This window comes from Curcuma longa, chromosome 9 (genome assembly GCF_044706935.1).
Source record: "Curcuma longa cultivar G26 ecotype Majalengka, Jawa Barat chromosome 9, ITB_CL_G26_1.1, whole genome shotgun sequence".
Classification (NCBI taxonomy): domain Eukaryota; kingdom Viridiplantae; phylum Streptophyta; class Magnoliopsida; order Zingiberales; family Zingiberaceae; genus Curcuma; species Curcuma longa.
Window position 1 is genome coordinate 6,283,447 of NC_133869.1, and position 27,476 is coordinate 6,310,922.

Below are 27,476 nucleotides of genomic sequence, written 5' to 3' on the forward strand. Positions count from 1 at the left end.
GCCGGCCTACATATAGAAAATCTAACATTTTTCCACATAAAAAGAAGAAAAATATATCTCAAAGAACGCCTCGTGTCAATCCTCAATCCCTCTACGCCTCTTTTTCTCCACGTACCCCTTTCGTTCTGGTCTTGAAATATTTATCCTATTATCCAATTAATATGTTCATGTCTGAGACTTGGGAGAGTACTGAGCCATCGATGAATTATCTTCGAAGTTGATGGATCTTCAATTAATTTGGTAGAGAATTAATTGAGGGACTGTCCGGATATCAAAATTCGATGAGAGTTAGAATGCATGACAAGATAGATCTTTCAACCACTTCGATACTCAAATAAGTTTTTAGATATAGAGAAGGAGAAGAATAATAAAAAAATGATAGAAAGGGTGAAAAATGATTGAACTGCATACCTTTGCTCACTCATGTACTAGCCATCTTATATACCTCCCTCCTATACGAGGAGGGGTGGTCACGTTCTCCATGTCCTAATTGATAGGACAATGTCTATAAGCATAGGGAGGTCCCATCACCATGCTTCGAGGATCATATCATCTTATGTCTCATTGACTCTGTCATCTTATGTTCATGAAGGAAAATGTCTCATCATCCTGTCTTAGGGTCATGTCATCCCACGTCTTCTAGACCACTCTAGGAGTCATGTCATTCCACATCTTCTGGATCTGTAGTCACTATGCTCGAGGGTCATGCCTCTCATATCCAATTAAGGAGGCCAACATAAAGGGTTGAGCAGCGCTGGTCGAGCTGATGAGGTTGGCATGGCTGAGTAGAGCTGATGAGGTTGGCAGGGCCGAATAGAGCTGAGCTCGGTAGGGCGAGTAGGATTGATGAGGTCGGTGTTGGGTTGCAAGGGTGCAAACATAGTTCCACATATAAAACACATGGAAAAGATCATGGATTTAAAGGATGAAAAGTATCTCCATTGGTATGAGGCCTTTTGGGTAGAGCCCAAGAACAAAACCATGAGGGCTTAGGCCCAAAGTGGACAATATCATACTATTGTGGAGATATTTTGATTCCATCGGTACTTACAAGTGGTATCAGAGCGAGGTCGCTCTTCACCGGACTAACCGCCGGATGAGTCATGATCCGGATCTAACCATGTGGTTTAAATCTTAAACAAAGGAAGTGGGTGCTCCCGTGTTTGAATCAAGAGAACCAGACACCAGGCAGAAAGTCCTAGTAGGTCGGATGGACCGAGGGGCAGGAAGTCCTAGTAGGTCGAGTGGACCAAGGGGCAGGAAGTCCTAGTAGGTCGAGTGGACCGAGTGTCACGCCCCGAGAAGGCCGTCCGAAAAATTTCAACAGCACCTCCCCTGTAACTGTGACAATTCCCCTAATACATACAACGATACTCGGCCACATGCGGCCAAAATATGGACTACACGTCCAATCATACACACACAGATACATAACAGATAATGAACTCTAAGTATAAGGCCCACATGGCCACATGCTAATAAACCAACACACGTACCAAAAACCAAAATGGGTAAACGACAAATCCATACATGATAGTAAAAGCTTCACATCGAAACATAACCGGATCCACAAAACACCACGAGAACATAGATCCAATCTCAAATACACAACATACACTACAAATCCATGAATAAAAATAATACACCGAATACAACTAGGAATAATACCAACCAAACCATATAGAGTCAAATACACAACATACACTACAAATCCAGATGGAATCAGCCTAGGCAGAATCTGTCATGCTCCAAGTAAAATCCTATCTACTACCTGGGGAGGAACAAGGAAACCCCAGGGTCTGGTAGTGAGTATAAAATACTCAGTAGAGTACAGAATATAAATGCACAACATGTAAATATATCAACTGAGATAAAGAGAAAAGTATACAGTCTCTACACTACTAATCAACAGATAACAGGATATATCAACTGAGGTAAAGAAAAGGTATACAACCTCTACGATAGATATATAAAGAAAAGGTAAATACTACTCTAACAGGAATCCTAGTAAAAGGTATCATGGGAACAGATATCATGGTAATAATAATCATGTGAATAGAAGTCATATGCATTCAACGATGCATATCAGGTCATACAATACAACAATAATATATCAAACAAATGCAACAACCACAGGCAACGATGATGTAAACAACAGTGCGGTAAAATAATCCACCAGCAACTGCATGCACCAATGCAACACACATCAAATGCAACATGCATGGTCACTGTCTGCACTCATCACCCCCAGACACCCGCACAATGAACTGGGGCGCATGACAGGACACTGCACACCTTCCAACAACTACACGTGAGTGAGGAGTGAGAAAATATCACAGGGGAGCTATCTCCGGCCTGGTCACTGTCTGCACTCATCCCTAGACACCCACACAATGAACTAGGGCACACAACAGGAATCAACCACATCAACAACAACTACACGTAAGGGGAAGGGCAGTCTTCAGGAGGGCCAGTCCTGGTAGCACCCACACAATGTTATAATGATTGCACCCACACAGTGCTACAATGATCACACCCACACAGTGCTACAATGATCACACTCACACAAGCAGTGCGTCAATGTTCAACATGTTATGATGTTATGATGCTCAGCTCAACAATTAATAACAACAACTACTCAACATAGTCAACAAGAATCATGATGGGTCCTCACAGACCAATGATACATAATCGAGACTATACTGACAACGGATAGATCAATCAAAGGTCAATTGGTACGTGTCTGACAACGAGTAACACCAGGTATCAACTAGGTAAATAACCCGAGTAACAACAAGATAGGTGAATAATGATAGATCATGCACTAGAAATAATAGGTCAACAATATAGGTCAACAACAAGAACTCACAACAAGGTATCATAGATCAATAACCAAATCAAGGTATCAACTATAAGTATCAAGTCTAGGTATCAACAACTAGTACCACAACAAGGTATCATAGACCACAATAAGATCAAGGTATCAACTATGAGTATCAAGAAATAGGTATCCAGTATCAGACATTTAACAGAACTAGGGCAAAGTATCCGACTTCTAATAGAATTAGGGTCAAAGTATCAGGCTTCTAACAGAACTAAGGTCAAAGTATCAGCTTAAGTTTCAATTCTAAGCATCAACAACTAATAATCAAGCAACGATAGCAACAGGATAATATCAGATCATACAAAGGTCAACCAGTAAGTATCAAGCGACGAGTGTGATAATATATAACAACAAGACAACTAACAGATACAACAAGAATATCAACAAGATAAGTACAAAGTTATGTACTTACGAATAAGTAGACCTGTGTTGACCAAACACAGGAGTACCCACCTGATGTAACGCACGTCGATATACGAAGCCCCAGAAATACAACACTCCGTATATATAGCAGGATCACGAATCACAGTCCTGCAAATGACAACACAACACCACTAAATACGATATTATATTAATTTCCATCAAAGGAAATCCTAGCCAACTTTAAGATTAATCTAATCCAACCAACAAAATCTATGCCAACACTCACACCCGGATCCAAGCTAAACCTAATTAAATTCAACCTCTCCAATTAACTCATGCTAAATAAACACGAGTTAATCTCATTTTAATTGACCTTTACCCGATTCTAAACCAACTGATCAAGTCAACTTGATACGAGTTAATTTAGATTCAGGCTAAGGATCAAATAAACTTAATCAACTAATTGGGTTCATGTCAACTTGCAATAAGGTAAACCCTAACTCCATTAACCATGGTAAACCATCAACCACTGCACTGTGTTAACCTTTAACCCTAAGTTAACCGGATCCAATGATAGCCTAATGCAAGCTTCAAGAACAAACTTCAAAGAGCTTACCTCGATCAAGCCAATCTAGTCCTTGAATACCAAACTTAGGTTCAACTTCCCTTTGCTGCCTCCACCAAGTTTCTATTCCTTCCTTTCCTCTTCTTCACCGTGCTGCCAAAATCCAACAAAGAAATCAAGCAGTGATATACCATTTTCACTTCACACAACCAACATAACCTTCAAATCCTTAGCTAATCCAAATGACTAGATTAGAAACAAGAAGAAGCTTACCTTAATCAGTCTTAACCAATCCTTCTTCTTCCTGATTCTTCTTCTTCAACAACCAAAGCCCAAGGACCGATCCAACTCAAGATCCAGACTCGGAACACCTAAGAAATCATAGATCTAAGCTCACAACCCAAGCACAAACCGAAATCAAACTTCGATTCTTACCTATCTTCCTCAACCTTCGGTTCGCCGCCGCCGCAAGCCACATGAAACCAGCCCCTTTCGGCGAGATCCAAGCCTCAAACAATAGATCCGATCGCCAGTGGTGCCACCTTCGCCTTGGCATGACGACGCCCGCGTCGGAGAGGAACGGAGCCGGCAGATCCCTTCACTCGGCTTCAGTAGAAATCGACGAGATTAGCTCGCGATCGGGAGAAGCAGCGAAGTAGCAAAAATCACGATTAAGGATGCTACAGTACCGGGTTTTAAGTTCTTCTTAACGGGTTGTAGGTTTCGGATCCATCAAGCTATCACCCATTAACCTAATTAAGCTTATTTACAAATAAGCCCAAAAAGTTTTAGTATTTTATATCGAGGGGCAGGAAGTCCTAGTTACGGCTAGGCAGGAAGTCCTAGTAGGTCGAGTGGACCGAGGGGCAGGAAGTCCTAATAGGTCGGATGGATCGAGGGGCAGGAAGTCCTGGTGGGTCAAGGATTCAAACTCAAAAATGATGTTTGAGGGGGGCCTGTGGTCCTTTGTTTGAAGGGGGATTGTTGGGTTGCAAGGGTGCAAACATAGTCCCACATCTAAAACACATGGAAAAGATCATGGGTTTAAAGGATGGAAATGATATGAGACCTTTTGGGTAGAGCTCAAGAATAAAACCATGAGGGCTTAGGCCTAAAGTGGACAATATCATACCATTATGGAGATATTTTGATTCCATTGGTACTTACAGTCGGTGAGACTAAGCTGTATGAGTTGATGACATCGATGACACCGAGCAGAATTGACTAAGTTGATGAGGTCGGTGGCACCGAGTAGAACTGTCTGAATTGATGAGGTTGACGAGGGCGAGCAGGGATGACTAAGCTGATGAGGTCGGTAGGGCCAAACAGAGTTGTCTAAGTTGATGATGTCAGTGAGGTTGAGTAGAAATGTTTGAGCTTGGCTAGAACTCAGTTTAAGTTCACTCTGGGCCTTGCCTATAGATATGAACTCCTTTGACCCACTTCAGTTTGACTTTTGACCATCTTTAAGATGACACGTTGTGGGCTTCTATCCCTCCACATCAGAATGGGCATGGGGATTATGTAGCAGAATTCCTATTGATGATTTATAATGTCGTGATCACCTTATCGTTCCTTAGTAATCCGCACGTTAGATGCCATTAAAGTGAATGATACATGAGTCCTGCAATTAATGTTGTTATTTCTTATAATCAACGCATGTCTAGATCATCATGGGAGGGGGGGGGGGGGGGTTCGATTCGAGGTGACTGTCGTGATTCTCAAGGTAACAATTGAGATTTGGTTGATTTGAGGACCGGATCTAATGACGGGGTTGATTAGTGATGAGTTAAGATTTTATGGCATTTTATGGATTCAATTTGGATTTCTACATGAAAATAAAATGCTAAATGACATGAATTGATTGCAATTGTGAAATATTATATATTTGGATGATTAATTCTAATTTCTATGATTTAACGGTTAATTTTACATTAATTGAGCTTGATTCTTTGTAGGGTCCAAATTGAACCATGATCGAGCCAAATTGAGACCGAGTCAAGCCAAAATTGGTTGATTGATGGTCCTAAAACGTTATGATCAAGATTAGGGTTCGATTGGAGCTGAAATCGGGCCGATTGGAGCTTAATTGGATGAAATGGGTTGAACCAGGGCTGGACTCGGGCTGAACCAAGTAACGGAAGTGGCTGTGAACAGTGTCCCGTTATAACGAGAAGAAACACTGTAGCAAAAAATCGCGGTTACTGTAGCAAGTTACTGTAGCACCTTCGTCCCATTTTTTTTCTTGTTTTTCGTCGTTTTTCATCGCCAGAACCTCAGATCTTCCTCTTCCAACTTGATTTCCGGATCCTAAAGGATGATTACAAGTGAAGTTTGGCGATAATCGTGATAGAGATTAGCTGGTGAGGGTTTCTTCAGCTGATTTTCTTCCGCCGCTGATTTTTTATCTGAATTTGAAATTCAAGACAATCGGAGTGATCTTGAGTAATCGGAGGGGTTCTTTGAATACTTTGGATTGTTCCTGAGCTCAAATTGTAAGCGATCAGATCATGGATCTAGTGGATTTTCAGATTTCTGGATTGGCTCTGTTCGGCATGTTCACGGAGGGTTTCTGTTCTTCGTCGATTGGGTTTGATCAAGATAAGTTTGAGCTGAGCTGAGTGATTGTCCTCTGGGATTTCTGTTTCTGATTGGGCTTTGTGTGACGGCAAAGAGGCAGATGAATTTGGAAGGGAAGAAACTGAGTTTGATTTGTTATTTCTGTTACAGTTTCTATTTTTAATTCAATTTCTGATTCATTTGTTGGTAAACAGATTTGCTAAAGTTCCATCGAATTCAATTTCATTTGGTTAATTCATCACCTGTTTAAAGATTCATTGCATTGGATTCCTAGTTTTGCAATTCTATCCTCAGCATTGAGTTACTTAGTATGTTAAAATTCTGAAACTCTGTTACCAAATCTATTTGGAAGCTTAATCATGTGCATGTTTAATTCATGAATTAGGTTGTTTTGATTTCAGATTATGCATATAATTCATTCATTAATTCTGATCTTCTGAAGTTCATTTCATCTATTTCTGAATTCTTGAAACTAAATTCTGATTCCTGGCATGTTTTGTTTCTTGCATTTGATTCCCTGCAATTGATTTGAATTCTATGGGAAGTAATTGATTCCATTGTATTGTAGGTTTCCTGATACTTGAATCCCTTAGATCAATTTTGCAATAGAGTTGTTTTAGAACTTATCACTGTTCCGTATCAGAGTTTGTGATCTTGTATCAGCTTATTTGATAGCTTAGGTGTTAGTTGCATCTGTTAGTTAATTGCATGTGATAGTTAGAGTGCATCTTTGTTTTGCAAGCTAGATTGGTTTCTTTGAAATTCAATTACTTGTTTTAGCCTAGTTTCATTTCTTTCTTTGTCTCATGAATTGCATTTTCTTTAATTGTTGATTTCATTGCCTTGTTAAACTTTTATGCTTACATTTAGGTCCATAGCCATTTACTTCATGAATTATTTTTATGCTTGCATTTTATTTCATTTCCTTATTCTGAATTTACATTTCGTTGAAAAACACCAAAATCCCATTTTTATAAAAAAAACTCAAAAATAAAACGACATCTTAGCTTGACTTAAACAAATTCTCTACTAGTCCTTGGAAAATACGACTCGTGGCCCCTATACTTCATTTGTTTGTGAGCTAAGGGTTTTTGATTATAAATTCTAATTTGAGGCTCATTCGTGACACTAGTGTGGGTTGTATCAATTGGCCAGCCTTTTTGCATTTGAGATTAAACGGTTGGTGTGGAGGAGTGGGGATTTATTAGAGCTTGCAGTAGCAGACGCTGCTTCATTCGACGCGTTGCTTCTTTCTTATTTTTTTCTTTCCTTTCCAATGTCCCAACTCATAAGTACCTCACCCTCCATTCACCTTTCTTCCTTTCCTGTCTTATGCACTGTGAATGCAGTATGAGATCTCAGCTGACTATCGTCTAACCATGCAAGGACCCTTGGATCGACTGACCTATCCCGTAAAGGCTTCACCACCTTCTTCCATAGCCAAATGGTTTTCGATTCCCCATTTTGTTGTTCTTTTCCAAGATATTCAGGTGCTTTAGCATTCCCTTACAACAGTTAACCTCTAATTCTTTTCGACTCCTCTATAGTGTGATTATAGTATTTAAATTGTACTCCTAGCCTTTTCATTTTTTCTTTTAACCTGAAAAGGCAAAGTGCAGGGTTTTCTACTTCATAGCCCGACCATCTTATCAACTTTTGACAAAATATCTTACTTTTCATAAGGGTTGAAAACCCACTATTTATTTGTCCGACCTCCCATTCCGTTTGCCTGACCCACTGTTTGGTAGACAAACCTACCCCAACCCACCTTGGGTCAGTTCAAGCTAGATTCAACTTACTTAGATCGAGGTCATCGACCGGTTAGTCAACCTTCATTTTGATGTCAACAAACTGCTGGAGGAAGGCTTTCTATATCACTTCAAGCTAAGTCCCATCTACACCAAGCTCTCCCACTCTCTATGTAAGGATTTATTTTTCTTCTACTTCTTTTATCACTAATTTGAACGTTTTCTTGTCTATGTAGTTGTGACTATGTTTAAGGTTGCGTGTGACCATATGCTAAAGTTGACCGAGGAGGAGGTCGAGGGGTGTGTGCCCTTTCGCGCAGGCAACTCATCAGATGTAGCCACAAATATTGAGGAGCTACCACCGCCCTGAGCATCCATGGTGGTCGAGCTAATCTCCTTTGGTGAGTCGAGGGGCAACTCAAGTAGAGGAAGAGACGCATATCCCAAGAGTCATCTTTGGACTGACACTCACAACCTGTGGAATCCGCCGCTCCGAAGCCTAAGGATAAGGGTATGCAAATCAAGGATAAGGGCCCACAACTGAAAGAAAAGGATTATTCACCTAACGAGCCTAGGCCCCTATGCCTTCAAGTGTTGCGCAGAACTCTTAGATGCAGGCCACAAGGGTTAGCTTGACCCTGTGATCTTGTGGGTCGAAGTCTCTAGCTCCCCTTAGAGGCAAGTGATAACCAACCATTTTGACATAAGATTTAGGACTTTTTATATGTGTTTTGATTATTTTATCTGTTTTAAATCATGTGCATGAGTTGATTTGTATGATGGGTTCATTTTGAATTTTTATGCAAATTCGCTCGTATTTATGATCTAATTTCTAGGGATGTGAATGTGATTTTGTAGGGAATGAAGCTAGGCTATGAATCCGAGTTGGATTGAGTCATGTACATGAGTTGATTTGTATGATGGGTTCATTTTAGATTTTTATGAAAATTCGCTCATATTTGTGATCTAATTTCTAGGGATATGAATGTGATTTTGTAGGGAATGAAGTTAGGCCATGAACTTGACTTGGATTGAATCATCTACAGGTGGAAAGAGACTAATTGGATCTGAAGTAATCTGAATCCTTATATTAGATTGGATGCGATCTGATCAAGTGTCGAGAGCTAGACAATTATGTCCGTCGATCTAGATATGGTTGATTGTGGTCCATCCATTAAGATTTGACCTCATCCGTTGCACCCATTCAGATCTAGCTATCTTAATCGTTCAAGTGGACCGAGCTGATCTTGACTACCCATTCAGATTTGATCTCATCCGTTCTTTTAGATCTAGAGCTTTTTTTGGTGTTGAATGAGATCTGAGAGAACAAAAGTGGGTTTCTATAGTGAGCCAAGGATCATGATTTTTGAAGGCATGCATGCATAGAGGAGAGTAGAGGAAGATCGTCGGACACCATTCTTCACCACAAGCTCACGTCGATTGTCGAAATTTGATTGTCGGAGAAGAAAGGGGGTTCCCTCCTTCTCTAGAGTTCAGTCTCAAGTTGTCTCATTCCATGTCCAACTGACGTCGTCCACATCGCATTGCCATTACTACTTTTGTCGCCGAGCTAAATTCACTTTCGTCGGATCTGTTGGAGACAAAAGGGAATTCCCTACACCTTCAATAGATTCAGTGTCACCTTCCATTCAACCAATCTGACTTCATCCCTTCACTGAGTTCTCATCGATCGCATTTTTGCCAATTTTTTTCTCAATCCAGAACCGATTGAACTTGGGGTTGCCCTAGCTTGTGCTGTATGGATTTTCGATTGTTGATTTTGCTCCCCATTTAGTTTGGATTTGGATTTTATAGAGATTCATGCATTCAATTCAAATTTGGTTAGATACTATTCACCCGGGATGTTCGGTTAGCTTGGTTGTTAGTATTACAAGTTTCGCATGGGCGGAGCCACAGGGGGGGCGCCTGGGGGCGGTCGCCCCCTGCCCTTTGAATTTTTATTGAATCGGATGAAGACTACTATAAAAAAATCAAGAAAGTCTTCTGGGCAGTCTAAATTGTAGAAGACTATTATAAAAAAAAAATTGTAGAAGACTACATAAATAGCCTCTAAATTGCATGCATGGTCTAATTTGTAAAATCTTCTGGGCAGTCTAAATTGTAAAAGACTATTATAAAAAAAATTGTAAAAGACTACATAAATAAAGATGTCAAAATTTAGATATTAAATTTTTATTGGCACAATAAATAGTATATTACAATAGATGAAGATCTAATTCAATGAAGAGATGATGGAATTACTCAAGCTCAGTTCAACATTTCATTCGAAAAATGGCTATGAATCATTCGATATTCATGAAATTTGCCGATTAACTGAAAAGTTCTATCTAGAAGATTTTACAAATCAAGAAAGAACGCGTTTAAGATATCAATTGGAGCTTTTTGAAATAGAAATTCAGAAAAATGTGAACTTTAAGGATATCTCAACTATTTCTGAATTATGCCAGGTATGTTTTTTTATATAAAAAATAATATTTTTTTATTGAAGGTTAGTCATTGCTAACTAATATGCACATAATTTTGTATCAGGTCTTATCGAAGAAAGAAAAATCAGAAAGTTATTCTCTTCTTGACAAATTGATTCGACTTATTTTGACTTTACCAGTTTCTACTGCAACATCAGAGCGTGCATTTTTTGCAATAAAAATTGTGAAGAATAGGTTGCGGAACAAAATGGAAGATGATTTCTTATCAAATTCTTTGATAATGTATATTGAGAAGGATATTGCTCGCAGTTTTGATATCAATTCTGTCATTGATGAATTTGAGTCTATGAAAAAACGAAGAGCGCAACTTAGATTGCGTTGAATGTAACTTATTTCTTAGTTAATTCAAAATTTATTTTATTAGTGTGACAATGCGATGTTAAAAAATGGCCCCCCCTCGGTAAAAATCCTGGCTCCGCCCCTGAAGTTTCGGCTAGGGTTTGAGCATTGTTTTTTTCCCTTTGTTACTTTAGTCAGTAGTCATGGATAGATCAATTTCTTATTTCCTTTAGTTTACATGACTTGATTTGCAATTTTAACTTAAGTCACTTGAATTTTCATCCTAGAATGTTTCATGCTTCTTATTTCCTTTAATTAGATTAATTTCAATTCTCAATTCCTTGATAAGAATAAAATCCTCAAATCAACCTTATCTAGCGAGTAGAGTTGATGAGGTTTGCAGGACCAAGCAAAGCAGATTGAGCTGATGAGAATAGTAGAGACCGAACAAACCTGATGAGGTTGGTAGGGTGTCGGGGTCGATCAGAACTGATAAGATTGGTAGAGCGATCAACGCTGATGAGGTCGGCGAGGTTGAGCAGAACTGCTTGATCTAATGAGGTCGGCGAGGCCGAACAAAACTGTCTGAGGTGAGCTAATGATGTCGACAAAGCCGAGCAAAACTGACTAAGTTGATCAAGTCAGTGACCTCAAACAGAGTTATCTGAGCTGATGAAGTCAATGAGCCCGAGTAGAGCTAACTAAACTGATGAGGCTGGTGAACTTGAATAGAGTTGTTTGAGCTGATAAGATCAACAAGGTTAAGCAAAACTGTCTTAGCTTAACTCAAACTCAATTTGAATTCACTCTGGACCTAACCTAGATATGACATCTTTTGATCATCACTTTAATTTAACTTTTGACCCTCCTCAACATATGAGTGGTGGACTCCTATCCCTCCTCATCATCCTATTTAATATATTTATGTCATTTCCTCTACGTTTTTTAAAATTTGTCTTCAATTGTGATCCTTGGTTTCTATATATGATTATAATATCTCCTCCTCTTCCATTAATTATTCATGAATTACGCAGGCTAATTTATTAATTAAGCTTCACTAATTATATCTACTGATGGCTACATCGACGACTGTAGTACTGCTCTGTTTCTTCCTCTTCCTGTTGCCACTCTCCGTTAGCGCCGCCACCTTCGAGATCATCAACGGCTGTTCCTTCACTGTCTGGGCCGCCTGGACGGCCATGAGCCCTCGTGACGGCGGCGGCAACCAGCTCAACCCGGGCCAGTCGTGGACCATCAACGTAACCGCCGGCTCCACGTACGGCCGGCCAAATCTGGGCCAGCACCAGCTCCTCCTTCGACGGGAACAGCCGCGGGAGGTGCGAGACCGGCGACTGCGGCGGCGCTCTGCATGCAGCAGTCCCAGTGCCACCGGCAGGTGCTGCGGGTTCCCCTGCGCCGCCGACAGCATAGTGGAGGAGTGTCCGGCGGCGCTGAGGACGCCGGGGGGCTGCAACCACCCCTGCACGGTGTTCGGGACGCTGGAATACTGCTGCACCGGTGGGCAGGGCGCCTGCGGTCCCACCCAGTACTCGAGGGGTTTTAGGGAGCGCTGCCCGGACGCTTCTGTCGGCATTCCGAGTGACTAGGCCGCCACTAACGATTGCCCAGGCGGCACCAATTACAGGGTTACCTTCTGCCCTTGATTAACAACATTCAAATTAGAGACACATTATATTTATATTCAAGTAATTATCCACTGTATACCATGTGTTGTTTGGAAAGACCTTTCACAAATTGTCATATTCATTGTGTGGGCCCGTGAAAACGATGACCGAAGGCATGCGTGCACCATCACGTGCATGTCCCATGCAGACGACAACTTAAGATACGGAAATGTTGGAGGCAAACATCGGACGCACGTCCACGAGCACGACAGCCAAAGCACCAAGCAGCGCCTCGTCACGTCGCACCAGATTTACCGGAATCCGACACAAAAGTAAGCATCACGTGCTCCGCACGCAACCAAAAGTTGAGGTACGCCCGTGACCTTAAATTGTAATCTACTTCCCCGTTTAATTTGTCATTACTCACTCAACTAACTAAATATTGTAGTCAATTATATGGAGTGGTTCGTGAGTCAACTCCCATGAATATGCACATGGTAGAATATTTAAAAATATGATTGGATAAATAAAAGGATGACAGGGAATAATAAATTCGGCTGTATATATGTAACAATATAATGCAAGTATCCACATTTTTCAAACCAAAATAATTTTTTGAAAAATGGTTAGGTGTAGCTCTTTAAACAAAAAGATTAAATAACCCGTGTCAATAAATATGAAATTAGATAAATTTAATGGCAAATAATTAAAATAATTACTCAGCGCATATTGCACGCCACGTACAACGGACGCTGCATCTGTTCAATCTTTCCGTACGAAAGTAGTCGCACCTGCATGCCTACCACTACGGTGATTAGGTTTGAAAGTGGGCCCCGCCGTAGCTTAAGTATGATTCGCTGGGGCAGAAAAGTACGTTTGGGCTAACAACGAGTACCTGCCACTTTCGGTTCGAGCTGGAATCTTGTCGCTGTTTCATTGGATGTACATCCTGTGGGCGTTTGGAGGAAAACGTTATGATTTCCTATTTTAATTTATTTTATGTTTATTTGTTGGTCTAAAATATATATATTATTTTAAAGTTTTTGTATTCATTTGGCTATAAATAAACGTGGAGCACGGGCGGAGTCGAATGAGCCATCGGAACCGTCGAAATCTAGACGATGAGGCCGTTGCTGCGGCGGCCGGCGCGAGTGGCCGACTCCTCGTCCTCGACGCAGGGCGAGGCGATCACCGGTAAGGAGGCTGCGTCTGCGGCGGAGGGGCACGTGCCGGTGTGCGTGGGGGAGGAGATGGAGCGGTTCGAGGTGCCGGCGGAGCTGCTGAGCCGGCCGGCCTTCGCGGCGCTGCTCCACCAGTCCGCCCGTGAGTACGGCTACCAGCAGCGCGGCGTTCTTCGAATTCCCTGCCCCGGCCCACTCTTCCGCCGCCTCCTCCTTGCCGGCGGCGAGGCAGAGGCGGAGCTTCTCCGCGCCCTCCGTAACGAAGACGAGTGAACGATCGCACAGCGAAGTTTGTGCGGCCTCCTGCCGGCATCTTTTTTTCACCTTTTCCGGTTTTACCCAGTTCGACTGCTTAATTGCAGCGCACAGAGAGGGGCAGCGATGGCATTTCAACATTTTTTGTTTTCTTTTAGACAATAAAAAAAACTTTTCCATCTTGTTTGCTAATTGTGTTCTAAACAAATTACATATTGGCACTCACCAACTCTTTAGAATTAAATATATAATTTATCCTTCTACAAGTCATATTTAATATAACAAAAGGATTATTCTTAGAAGTAGTTCATGAATTTTTAATTCTTATATCAAAAGGTGAACTTCTATAATTGATACTTTGGTGGTCGGTCACTATCTTCATTGAGCAACACTTTGATTGTCATTGATCGATCCTTTGGTTTATGCATTATTTCATTCAACAATTGTTGGGTTTTCTTCAAGAATATGTTACTTTTGGCTTTGACAGCACAAACAGAAAGAAAGCAAGCTTAAGATTCCTAAACACCTCAGATTATTCCAGTGGCTTCTCTAATCTTCCTTCTTCTTCCTCCCCGACCAATTTAAGGTCCTCCTCCACGCGTCGGATTACGTTTACAGCCAGAGAGCATGGGCCTGGTCATAGATCTGTCCCTCCCTCTCATTCTCTTTGCCATTTTACTTGCCTTCGGCTGCTACTTCCTCGGAAGAGCAAAGGGGAGACAGGAAGCTCTCGCCGGCGTCGGCATGCAGGCCTACGGAGCTCCGGCACCACCTCCTGGCGTCGTTGAGGCTTCTCTGCCAACCACCTACGCCAAGGAAAGTGCAGGAAATTTGTGATCGTGTTTAGTTTCTGTTTTGTTCTTTCGTGAGTGCCTTTGGATTTCTCTGTCCACACCATATTGCTCTTTTGTATTACGATGAAATCCTTTGTAATGACGCCCTTGATTTCAGAATTTAAACTCGATTTGTAATTTTTATGAAGATCTTAAATCTCTGCTGGAACGAAACTGAAAAAATAAAAAACACTGCTGTCTATCTTGAAGGGCCTAGTGCCCTGGCATTTGCTCTGGGCAATGAGATCAATTTCTTCACCTTTCCTACGTAGTCATTGGCTTCGATGGAATCAAGGATCTGTCGATAAAGCAATGCCGCGGCAAAACCTGAAAAAAAAAAACGAAGAAGAAGAACACTATTGCTCAAATGATGATCCATTCATAGCTGGCAGCAATTATATGATTTCATACCGGCCATCTGCTAGCTGAATTCAACTCGTAGATGCCCTTCTCAGCTTCGTCAAAGAACATTCTAGCATGCTTAATTTGACCCTTCATGAAGTTGCTCCATTTCTCGGTCACTTTTCCTTGGAAAATATCATCATGTGATAGACCACCTCGAGCTAATTCATCTTGCGGAAGGTACAGCACTCTCCCCCTTCTCGAGCTGAAACAATGCAAGAATACAAAGAGATTAATCCAATGAAGAATTTTGCCATATCGCAATCGGAAGGAAGGAGTAGTTACACTCCCTACATCCCTGAGTATGTTGGTTAACTGATTAGCCATGCCTAGAGCTAGTGCTGCGTCATAGACACTGTGTGTGGAGGCTTCTGAATCTGGAGCAATTCCCATTACAGGAACACTCATTAGCCCCACGGTGGCAGCCACATAGTAACAGTAGAGATAGAGCTCATCAAAGTTATTGTATCTTGATTTCCGCAGATCCATTCTCATTCCTTGGATCATATCCTTGAATGGCTGTATCAGGAAGAATATGAACAATCTACGACTGTTTATATCTTCATTTACCTGAATGTCTACTGGATATTTTGATACAGTGTCTGATAGAGTGGCATCATACAGATCGTAGGGCCGGCCATTGAATAGATCTTCCAACTCCAGCGATCCAGAGCAGTGGGTGCTGTATGGGAAGCATTGGGGCCGTCGACAAGTTCATCGGTCCTTCTGCACCATACTGAACATTAAAGTGAGAAACAAAAACTTACTTGATTATAGAAAAATGAATAAAGAGTAGAGAGATTGATCATCTAAATTACATGTCAATTATGAGCAAACAAGATGATGGTAGCAAAGCCTGCCCCCAGTACTAAAGGAGTAGTAGTCTTTGTAAAACAAGGGCATCTTCTTGTTGCTTCCGTGTAACTATTCTCCTTCAGATGGTTGACAGGTTGACGATGTAGATTGTGATTCTTTGATTTGCGGGCGTACCCTTTCAAGTAGCCAAGGCATGCCTTGAAATTGAAGTACTTTTTGGGTAGACGACGACATCCCTTCCCTTCGAGTGGTCTAGGCATCTCTTCGAGTAATCTAGACATCCGTTTAGATAGTTTAGGCACCCCTTCAAATCAACGTATTTTTTGGGTAGTTGAGATATTCCTCCGAGTAATTTAGGCATCCCTTCGAGTAGTTTAGACATCCCTTTAGGTAGATAGATCCTTTAGGTAGTTTAGATATTCCTCCTCCGCGCCTCGCCCACCAACGCTGCCTGGCGGAGCACGACCTCGCACACCAGCTTCTCGTAGGTGAGCGGCGGCACGGCGACCTGCAGGCTGGCAGAGACGACCGAACCACCGCTGGTTCTTCGCAAGCTCCTCTTCCTCTTGACGAAAGGCGACCCTTTGGGAGACACGACACATGCACCAATCCATCTCCCATGGCATACATGCTCTTGAATCGTCTGATAGAAATTTCCACAGAGGCGCCACTCCAGACATGCGCTACTTCAAGCGACCCAGGCGACCATCTCCTTCGAACTCTTCGGGGGCTCACAACCCTCATTGACCATCCTCCACCTCTTCATTGGGCCAGTATAAGTTCAAACTTTAGAGAACTCGAGCCCGATTCCTTTTATAAAAGCCCACGGACTCTTAGCTTATAATCAGCAATGCAGGGGGCATGCATACCACGGAGGTCGGCATAATGAAAATAAAAGGCCCAAGTGTCAACTGTGTGACAAGTTTGGCCATGTCACAGTGTTAGATCTGCAACAGTGGTGATCATTCTGCAACGTCATGTCAACACCGTTTGATTAAAATTTTAATTCTCCTTCACCACCATCAGCTATGATAGCCAAATCTGCCATGGTCTTTGATCCTACTTGGTATCCTGATTCAGACGCCACCAATCATCTTAAAGCAGAATTAGAGAACCTCTATGTTCACTCCCTTTATCAAGATACAAAATAAATTATTATATGGTATGACAACAACAACAACAACAACCAAGCCTTATCCCACTAAGTGGGGTCGGCTATATGGATCCTTTTACGCCATTGAGCTCTATCTCCTATTATATCATCATTTATATTTAAATAAATTTTATCTTGTTTTATTGTTGCTAACTAAGTCTTTTTTGGTCTACCTCGCCCTCGTTTGATATGCGTATTTGTTATAGTTTCACACCGCCTAACTGGAGCATTTATCGGTCGTCTAAGTACATGTCCGTACCACCTTAAACGTGTCTCACGGAGTTTTCCCTCAATAGATGCAACTCCAACTTTCTCTCTAATGCTCTCATTTCTTATTCTGTCCATCTTCGTATGTCCACACATCCATCTTAACATCCTCATCTCCGCAACTCTCATCTTTTGCTCATGTGCTCGAGTCATAGCCCAACATTCAGCGCCATATAACATGGCAGGTCTAATTGCCGTTTTATAGAACTTTCCTTTAAGTTTTAGAGGCACTTTACGATCACATAAAACACCTGATGCTCTCCTCCACTTCAACCATCCTGTTTGTATTCTATGTAAGACATCTCTCTCAATCCCTCCATCGGCTTGCAAAAATGATCCTAAATATTTAAAACTCTCAGTTTCAGACAACTCATCATCTCCTATTTTAATACTTGTCTCACTACGTTCAATATTGCTAAACTTAAATTCCATATATTCTGTCTTTACTCTACTAAGCCTAAAACTCCGCCTGTGATAAGTTTACCTTATCATTGCCGGTCCCAAGCCCGGATAAAGGAGGAGGGTTGCGTTAGGTTGCCAGCCAGCGTTAAACTAAGGCAAACACTCATGAATATGGTATGACTCTTCCCATTTTTAATATTAGTGACTTGTTAATTTTTAGCATTATTACAATGTCGAAATATTTTACATGTGCCTACCCATCACTAAAAATCTACTTAGTGTTGCTCATTTTACGACGGACAATAATATCATTTTTGAATTTCATCCAACTTATTGTGTTATTAAGGATCAGGCTACGAAGGTGGAACTATTTTGAGGTACGCTTAAAGATGGTTTCTATTGTTTAGTCCAGACCAGTAAGCTATCTACCAAGCGGTATGCTTGTCTTGACGAGCAGTAGAAATGTCTTGACGAGCACTCTTCTACTGGCACATGGCATCATCGTCTAGAGCACCCGGTGTCCACTACAGTTGCTCGTCTTATCTCTCATTATGGTTTACCTATTTTAGGTAATAAGACTATCTCTTTTTGTGATTCATGCCAATTTGGAAAGTCTCATAAATTGCCTTTTTCGTAATCTCGATCTCGAACTGAAGGACCTTTTGATCTAATATGTTCTGATATTTGCGGACTATCGCCTAGTTTCTCTACTAATGGGTATCACTATTTTGTGGATGATTTTAGCCGCTATACATGGATATATCCTCTTAAACGCAAGTCTGTTGTACTTTGAACGTTTCTCCAATTCTAAGCTCTTGTTGAAAATCAATTTGGCAGGACGTTCAAAACTATTTAGACAGATGTGGGGGAAGGGGGGGGGGTGAATTTCGTATAGTCTACAATCTCCCTAAACTACGAGGTATTCAACATCGCCTATCATGTCCTCACACGAGTGAACAGAATAGTGTTGCTGAACACAAAATTCATCACATCACTGAGACAGATTTTGCTATGCTAGCCCACGCCTCTATGCCCTTACTCTTGGGATAAAGCTTTTTCTTACTGTGGCATATTTGATCAATCGACTTCCCACTGCCACACTGGATTACCATTCCCTATTTGAGATAATCTTTCAACGGTCTCCTGATTATTGGTCTTTTAAAATATTTGAGTGCAACTGCTTTCCTCTTACTCGCCAGTACAATCGTCACAAGCTAGATTTTCGATCCATCAAGTGTATTTTTCTGAGATACAACCTATCTCACAAGGATTATCGCTGTCTTCATATTCCTACAAGGAGGATATTTATTTCTCGGCATGTGATTTTTGATGAGACCTTTTTTCCTTTTGTTGATCATAGGGACTCCACGTCACTCCATGCTCCCTCATCAACTACATCCCCTACTCTTGTTCGTACTAGATACCTCTGCAGGTCCTGGGTCACTTTCCAATGGCTACTCATCATCACTGTCTGACAACCCCTCCATGGTCACTAGGGATACTGCACCTCCGGCTAATGTACCATCCTCCTTGGATTCTCCACTAGCACCATCTGACATGGGCCTTCTCAAGGCCTCTACTTGTTCTCTACATCCCATGACCACTCGTGCCAAGACTAAGTCTATTCGTCCTCATGCCCATCTTGTCACTACTGACTCTTCTGAACTGACCAACATTCTGGTGCCAATAGTGAACCTGCTTGGCAAGGTGCCATGACATTAGAGTACGATGCCCTCATCAACAATGATACATGATCTTTGGTTCCTCGTAACACTCATCAAAATATTGTTAGCTGCAAATGGATATTTGAACTGAAATAGAAGGCGGATGATTCTATTAATCATCATAAATCTTGCCTGGTTGCTAAGGGATTTCATCATCAATCAGGCATTGACTATGTTGAGACTTTTAGCTATGTGGCCAAGCCCACTATTGTTCGTACTGTATTAGCTCTTGTCGTCTCTCGAGAATGACTCATTCATCAACTTGATGTGAGTAACGCCTTCTTACATGGAACATTGCACGAAGAAGCATATATGTCTTAACCCCATGGTTTTATTCACATTGACTATCCGGGCCATGTTTGTCGCCTTCACAAAGCTATATATGGTTTAAAGTAAGCTCCGAGAAAATGACATGTGACACTATGTACCTTATTGCTCAACCTTGGATTCCTCGAGTCCAAATCAAACTCCACTATCTTTGTCTATCACTTTTCAGAGTTAACAACATACATTTTGATTTATATAGATGATATAATTTTTTACCAACAACTCATCATCTCACATCGCCTCTACTATTGGCACACTGGATGAGCTTTTCCCCCTCAAAAATCTAGGTCAACTGTATTATTTTCTTAGTGTTGAAGTGACTCACACCTATACAGTCTATTCCTTTGCCAGTCTCACTATATTACTAATTTGTTAACCAAGACTCATATGCACCAATCTAAGCTCATTCACACTTCGGTTGCCTTGAGTCATTCCTCTCTCATCATGATGACAATCCCCTAGTTGATCCTTAGCCATACCGGAATATTATTGGTGTTCTTTAATATCTTACTCTTACACGCTCTGAACTTACATGTGCCGTCAACCGTGCAAGTCAGTTCATGCAATCTCCTACTACATCTCACTCAATGGTTGTCAAGCGTATTCTTCGGTATCTTCAACATACCCCACGCCATAGTATTCTTATTCGACCCTCCTTCTCTCTGGGTCTGAAAGCTTATTATGATGCTGATTGGGCAGGCTACCCCGGGCCGATGACTGTCGATCTACCACAAATTACTATATTTTTTAGCAACACCCTTATCTCTTGGAATTCTAAAATAGTAGGTGGTTGCTCGTTCCAGTATTGAATCGGAATATCGTGCCTTTGCGCATGCCACTACCGAATTATGTTACCTCCAATCACTTTTCAGTGAACTCCATGTTCCCTTGTTGCAATCATAGGTTCTCTAGTGTGACAATATTGGTGCCACATTTCTCATAGATTTTTCACATTTTGTCTGTGAATTACTTCTCATTCAGTATATTTCTATCAAAGATCATATTGTTGACATTTTCACAAAAAAAGGCTTATCCTCACATTATTTTGCCCTTCTCCGAAGCAATGTGCCCTGGATTGCAATCAGCTAATTAGTGAATCAAGGACTTGCCTCCATGTTTATCATTTCATATTGCAGGATATTATATTTATTGATCAAAATCAATAAGATATACACAAAAGCAGCAGGAACTTATTCTGCTAATCTCTTCTCCTCTCAACAGGATGCCCTTTTCTTTCTTGTACAGGGAACAAGGTGACTTCCAGCGTTTCACTCATCGACTTCCATCAGTTTCTTGTTGACATATTTTACGGTTCCACCGTTCACGGCCTCCTCCAGCATCTGCACCACCGTCCTCATCGACGGCCGCATCGCCGGTAGCCTCGCGGTGCACAGCAGCGCCACTCGCAGAACCTTGACCGCCTCGTCCTTGCTCCACTCCTGCTGTATTCTGCCGTCCACCACCGCCATCACGCTCTCCCCGCTGCTCATCCGCTGCGACACCCAGTGGACGATGTCTTTGCTCTCGCCGTACTCCGCCTCGATCGGCCGCCGTCCGGTCACCAGCTCCATAAGCACCACTCCGAAGCTGTACACGTCGCTTTTCTCGTTCACCTTCCACGTGTACGCGTACTCTGCATTTTTAACCGCGACGACGATTAACGATTGAAATGGATAGAAAAATAAATCGATGAAAATCTGATGGCCATCGAACAATTTAGATGAACAGGATGATTGATTGAGAGCGATTCTGAGATATTAGATTAAGGAAAAGGAGCGAAGTGGACCTGGAGCGATGTAGCCGTGGGTGCCGGCGATGACAGGAGCAGACGAAGCTTCGCGTGCGCCGCCTCCGGCCGCGATGGCGGCGGAGTGCAGGATCTTGGCCAGGCCGAAGTCGGCGATACGGGGCTTGAGGCACTCATCGAGAAGGATGTTGCTGGATTTGACGTCGCGGTGAAGGATGGGGCGTTCACCCCCGTGGTGCAGGTACTCGAGACCTCTCGCAGCCCCTAGCGCCACTTGGTACCTCTCCTCCCAACTCAACTCCTCGGCCTTCCCAGGCGCCGCCGCGGGCGACCCGTGGAGCTTATCCCATAGGCTGCCGTTGGGAAGGTGCTCGTATACCAGCAGGTACCACTCCTCGCTCGTGATGCTGCAGAAGAGCTTCACCACGTTGACGTGGCGCACGGTGCTCAACGTCTCCACCTCCGCCTCGAACTCGCTTGCCGCCATCCGCTTCCGCCCCCTCCATCGCCCCCGGGTAGGCGCTAGCATCGCCGCCGTGCTCCGCTCCTTGGTTCCGGCCTCCGCCTGACTTCGCCATATCTGTTTCACTGCCATTACTTCACCGTTCGCCAGATGCACCTGATACACCTCGCCGGACCCCCCTGTCCCGATGAGATTCTCCGGTTTGATTCCTTCTACAATGTCCTGCTCGTTGAACGTCACGATCCGGAACGACTTCATGTCCCATGACGGGTCTTTTAAAAATTCACCGTCGCTGGCGCCGCCACTTGAGTTGTCGCGGCGCCTCTTTAGCACGATATGGAGACCGAGAGCGGCGAGGAAGACAGCTACGACGGAGAGAATGCAGGTGAGGACGGTGCGCAACTCACCGGTAGAGCCCCTCTTCAAGGCAGAGCATCGCTTGACAGAGCTGAGTTTGTCGGCGTTGATACCGCCGACGCAGAGGCCGGGGTTCCCGGCGAAACCGCCAGTGTAGGCCGAAATAGCGAGACCCGACGGGATGGCGCCGGTGAGGCTGTTGTTGGAGAGATCGAGGGAGGAAAGCTTCAGCACGGAGATGCTCCCCGGAATCAAGCCGGAGAGCTTGTTGTCCGACAAATTCAACGAGTTGAGGCTCGTCAGCTGGCCGAGGCTTGCTGGGATCGGCCCGGAAAGGTTGTTCTCGGCGAGGTTCATGGTGGTTAACGCTGCGCACGAGCCGATCTCATTCGGGATCTCGCCAGAGAAGCCGTTGCTCTGCAGATTAAGGCTCCCAAGGTTTCGTAGACCTCCGACGCTCGACGGGATCTGGCCTGAGAATTGGTTGTTATGCAGATCTATCTGGACGATCGACGCCACGTCTCCAATCTCTGGAGGAATCTGACCCGAGAACCGGTTGTCGGAAATTAAGAGCTGGTTTAGGGACTTGGCAGCACCGATGCCGGCGCCAATCGAACCTTCAAATTGGTTGTCGGCGAGATCAATAATGTTCAAGTTTGGCAAGCTCCAGATACCTGAGGGAACCTCACCGGAGAGCGAGTTGTTACTGACCCTGAACCGAATCAGAGACGAGCAGTTAGCGTAACTGGCGGGGATCTCCCCGGTGAACTTGTTCTCCAGCATCAGAAGCTTCTTCATGGTCCCTTTCCGGCACATATCCGGCGGGATTGGCCCCGTAAAGGAGTTAGTCGACACGTCGATGTAGTTGAACTCCGTCCAACTTCCAAGCTTCGCCGGCAACTTCCCGATGAACCTGTTCGAGTACAACGAGAGGTTGGTGAGGAATCGGAAGTCCCCAAATTCCGGCGGTACCTCGCCGGAAAGGTTGTTATCGAACAACTGTAGAGAGACGAGGTTCGTCAAGCTCCGGAGCTCCGATAGGTCGCCCTCCAAATTGTTCATCGACGCATCGAAGAAGGCCAACTTTGCGAGGTTCCCGAACCCAGTCGGGATACGTCCGGTGAGCGAATTGTTGTAAAGCTCGAGTTGCCATAGATTGGAGAGCTTGGAGATCTCCGGGGGGATCACGCCAGTGAGGAAGCTGTCGGCTATCTCGAGGTTGACGAGTTTTGTCAGGTTACCGATCGCCGGCGGAATTTGTCCATGGATGTTACAATTAGAGAGGTAAAGCCAATTGAGTTTGGTCAAATTCAGCACCACATCAGGGAAAAGATTAGGATCGAACGAGTTATCCCCGACGCTGAGTACCTCCAACTCAGTCAGCCCGGCGAGGGAGCTCCACGGGAAGGCACCGGTGAAATAATTACTAGTAAAGTTGAGGACTAGAAGCTCGACCAGAGTGGTCATTTCGGGAACTACACCGGTGAGAGAGTTGAAGGCGAGGTCAAGCCGGCGGAGGCTGGTGCAGCTGTGAAGGTCATCGGAGATGTCACCGGAGAGGTGATTAGACCCCAGGGAGAGCACGGTGAGCGAAGGAAGCCGGCAAACAATATCAAAACGGATTTCTCCGGAGATTCCAATGCCGGTGAGGTCGATTTCAGAGACAGAGCCACCAGAATCACACGCGACACCGGCGAAGCCGCCGCAATGTGAGTTGTTTGCGGTCCATGATTGGAAGGCGGCCGCATTAGCTGTCTTGAAGGTCGATTTCAGCAGGAGGAGGATTTGCAGCTCCTCCGCTGGAGCTGCTGGAGCTGCCTCGCCGGCCGCGGCGAGGCAGAGTAAGAGGAGGAGGAAGCGCATGGTGAGAGGCGGTGGCCGAGTTTGGTTAATTTGGGTACGTTATAGAGACGGGCGAACCGATGAGTTCGAGCCACGAGGAAGTGGATAGATGACGAGACCGTCCACGGGTCCATCTGTTAGGCTTTGGGCCTGGAATTTGTCGTTTGTGTGTGGGCCCGTCGACCGTCGTAGCCGCCGCGTTTGACTCCAGGAGCACAGCCGCCGTCGACAAAGACAGTCTGGACTCTGATTTCATCCCACGACGAAATATCGGCGCTACAAATTTATATCACCCACAATTTTACTCGACTCGTCGTTGGACGCAAATGGTTCTAGATGGTTCATAATTTGTACCATCTCGTGTAATTTATTTGCAGATAAATAAAAAATACGTTAAATAATACAAATCAAAGATGGCAATGTTGTAATTTTGTAAGTATCAGCAAGTTAACACACGTGGGGAAATGTTTTTGTAGATTTGCTTGATGATTGATTTATTTTATGCTCGATTCTTCTTAGCAAATTTAACTACGTAGTTAATTAATTGAGTAGTATTAATTATCAACATTATCAGCTTTACTTTTTATGATTGTCTGAGGGAGTGGCACGTCGATTGTTTCTAGATCTTCTCCAACTATTTTGACCTTTAAGATCAATGATGGATCAGTCAATTGAAGGGAAGCTTCCTTCATGTGAACTATTTCATTGAAATGTCTTTTTCTGCCAAACCAATTAATCAACGTCTTTAATTTCAATTAAAGCACATTTTTTATTATCATAATTCTTGTTGTTATTGCTGAGTGTCCACTCAGTACGTGCCTGGGTCTCCCAAGTCAAAAGAGCAAGTTGGCTGTTCTCACTTTGTCTTCTGAAAATGCCAAATATTTCCTTCATCACCAGTATTGACAATTTGCTTTTCTGCAGGCTCATCTTCCACATTGCATTAAAGGAGGCAATGATAGAGATTGATGTATTTATTTATTTATTATTATTTTTTTTTAAAAAAGAAGAAAGTTGCAGCACTTAATTAGTTAATGATCTATATATCTTATACTGCTAATAAAGTTGGACTTTAATTCAGAGGCTTTTTTGAGTTTCTGTTCTTGTGCAGTAAAAGGAAGAGCGAGTAATGGTGTGTGGCTTCATTTGGACAACAGAATTTAGGGGTTTTGTTTGTTGGCACAAAACAACGGGGATCTTGTCTACTTCCCTGAGCTTCATGATCATTTGTGTGGATTAATTGCCAGCTTGCTTGAAAGTGAGACTGTTTGTTAGCCAACTACTAGCTAGTTTAGGTCCATGCATGCCATTATTGTTTGGGAAATCAGATCGGACCGACCGGTTTGATCGATAAAGCTAAGATGGATGAGATCAATTGAATCCAATTCAAAAGTGCTAATTTAGGTCATATTTGAAACATGTAGAAACAAATACTTTATTTTCCACTAAATGGTTAGTTAAATCAGTGAGATGTTGGACTGCCTCGAAAGAGAAGAAGTTTAAAATCTCTGCTTCCTGTTGTTTGATGAAGAAGGAAACAAAATTGTTGTCGGAGAAAAAAAATATTAGTTAAAAAAACTAATCGAATCGAATTTGTAACTGATACTAATCTTTTTAATTGTAATAAATAAAGGCAATTAAACGTTACAAATTGAAACAGCTTTAAAAGCTCAAAACTGGAAGATTTGTCAATGATCTATTCGTTAGTTTTGGTGAACTTCTTTAATGATATTTTTTTTAACGAAGGATATATATATATCATCCAAGTAAATGCATAAAGATATAAGAACTCCAATGACATTGACTCATATCATGTCTGACGAACTGTTAGATTTGAACCATCGCCAAAGGTATGTTGTATATGTGCTCTTATGAGTACCATATTCATCTCAATAGCTCTCCATCTCAATGTCACTCACTCTAGCATGTGTACAAAAATAAATCAATGTCCCATATCCAATAGCGTAATCAGAATCTTCAATTATTCTGAACTAATTAATAGGATCAAACTAAATTTTTTAAATTTTAATTTAATATATTAAATTTAAAATTATTGGGCTACACTGGGCTCCATCCCAGTGCAGCCCACCACTGGCTACGCCAGTGCCTATATCCTCTGCAGATAGCCAAGTTATCCTCCTAATGTAAGAGGGTAGCCTCTAACAGTCAGTCAGATCCTCCAAGTACTACCTCCATCATCCTTTAACATCATTCGGATCCACCTATGCCAGCGGACATCTGTGTACATCATCGCGCAACCATCAACCACGTCCACTCGCGTATCATCACTAGCATTCGCCACCACCATTAAGCATAACCACAGCTCGGCCGCCTCAATCATCATCATTCAGCAATCCTCTGTCCACAGGCTCCTCCAAGCACCAGTCATCTACAGCGTCCAATTGCCCGAAGGAACCTGCCCATCGCTCCAAGGCTAGTAAGCCCAAGGAGTTGCACACTTTGAGCAAGTGGTCAGCTATCAACGGATTTAGTGTGTCTTTACCGTAGTCGTTACTATGGACTAGAGAGGTCATGTCAGTGGACCTATTCACCCTCATAGGCTTTTTGACAAAGCCTTAGCCATCAATGGATTTGGGACGTTTTTACCGCGAGCCATTTGCTGCGGACTAGATGGATCTAGAAAGGTGGATTCATGCACTCAAAATAATTAATTTATATATGTGTGTGTGTGCGCGTGCGTGCATGAATGCTGTAAATTTATTATGTATGTAAATGCAAATACAAATGTGAGTATAAATAGAGAATGAGTCATGCTCTAGTATGTGTGCTAACCTAATAATCATTCCATGCAGTATGTATGAATGTAAAATGAATGGATATACATAATGCTCTAAAATATGCATGGCATGTATCCGATCTCAAAGACGTCGTGCTTTGCAATGGCCTACTATTGCCTCAGCTATCGATCAGTGTAGATGCCCAATGCTCGATACACATGTATCTGTACCCGCGAAATGAGTGCCACCTTGTCCAATCTCCTCTCCTCATGCATGTTGCGATTATGGGCCCCCTATATATAATGTACCAAAGCCGCTAATGCTATCTGTCGCGCCAAAGTAGCAGTGGAAGTTCTCCGGTACTGCCGTCTGAATGTCCTTAGCGTACTCCGGTATGTAGTCATCTCCGGCCTCATGT

General features: G+C 42.9%; 2 protein-coding genes and 2 pseudogenes across 2 annotated transcripts; 2 read left to right on the forward strand and 2 right to left on the reverse strand.

The window, feature by feature from the left end:
* Positions 1 to 11,999: 11,999 nt before the first annotated feature.
* Positions 12,000 to 12,590, forward strand: LOC141834770 (thaumatin-like protein; annotated as a pseudogene).
* Positions 12,591 to 13,658: 1,068 nt separating this feature from the next.
* LOC141835373 (auxin-responsive protein SAUR71-like) lies at positions 13,659 to 14,212 on the forward strand. The gene has a single exon (XM_074722822.1). It carries the CDS (start codon positions 13,673 to 13,675, stop codon positions 14,003 to 14,005), a length of 333 nt encoding a protein of 110 aa, XP_074578923.1. The 5' UTR covers positions 13,659 to 13,672; the 3' UTR covers positions 14,006 to 14,212.
* An 807-nt stretch (positions 14,213 to 15,019) lies between these two features.
* Positions 15,020 to 16,718, reverse strand: LOC141834458 (phytoene synthase 2, chloroplastic-like; annotated as a pseudogene).
* Positions 16,719 to 21,047: 4,329 nt separating this feature from the next.
* Positions 21,048 to 24,383, reverse strand: LOC141834712 (receptor-like protein kinase 7). The gene is made up of 2 exons (XM_074722056.1): positions 21,698 to 24,383; positions 21,048 to 21,544 (listed from the first exon to the last, which is right to left on the reverse strand). Exons 1-2 carry the CDS (start codon positions 24,339 to 24,341, stop codon positions 21,180 to 21,182), a joined length of 3,009 nt encoding a protein of 1,002 aa, XP_074578157.1. The 5' UTR covers positions 24,342 to 24,383; the 3' UTR covers positions 21,048 to 21,179.
* Positions 24,384 to 27,476: the final 3,093 nt, after the last annotated feature.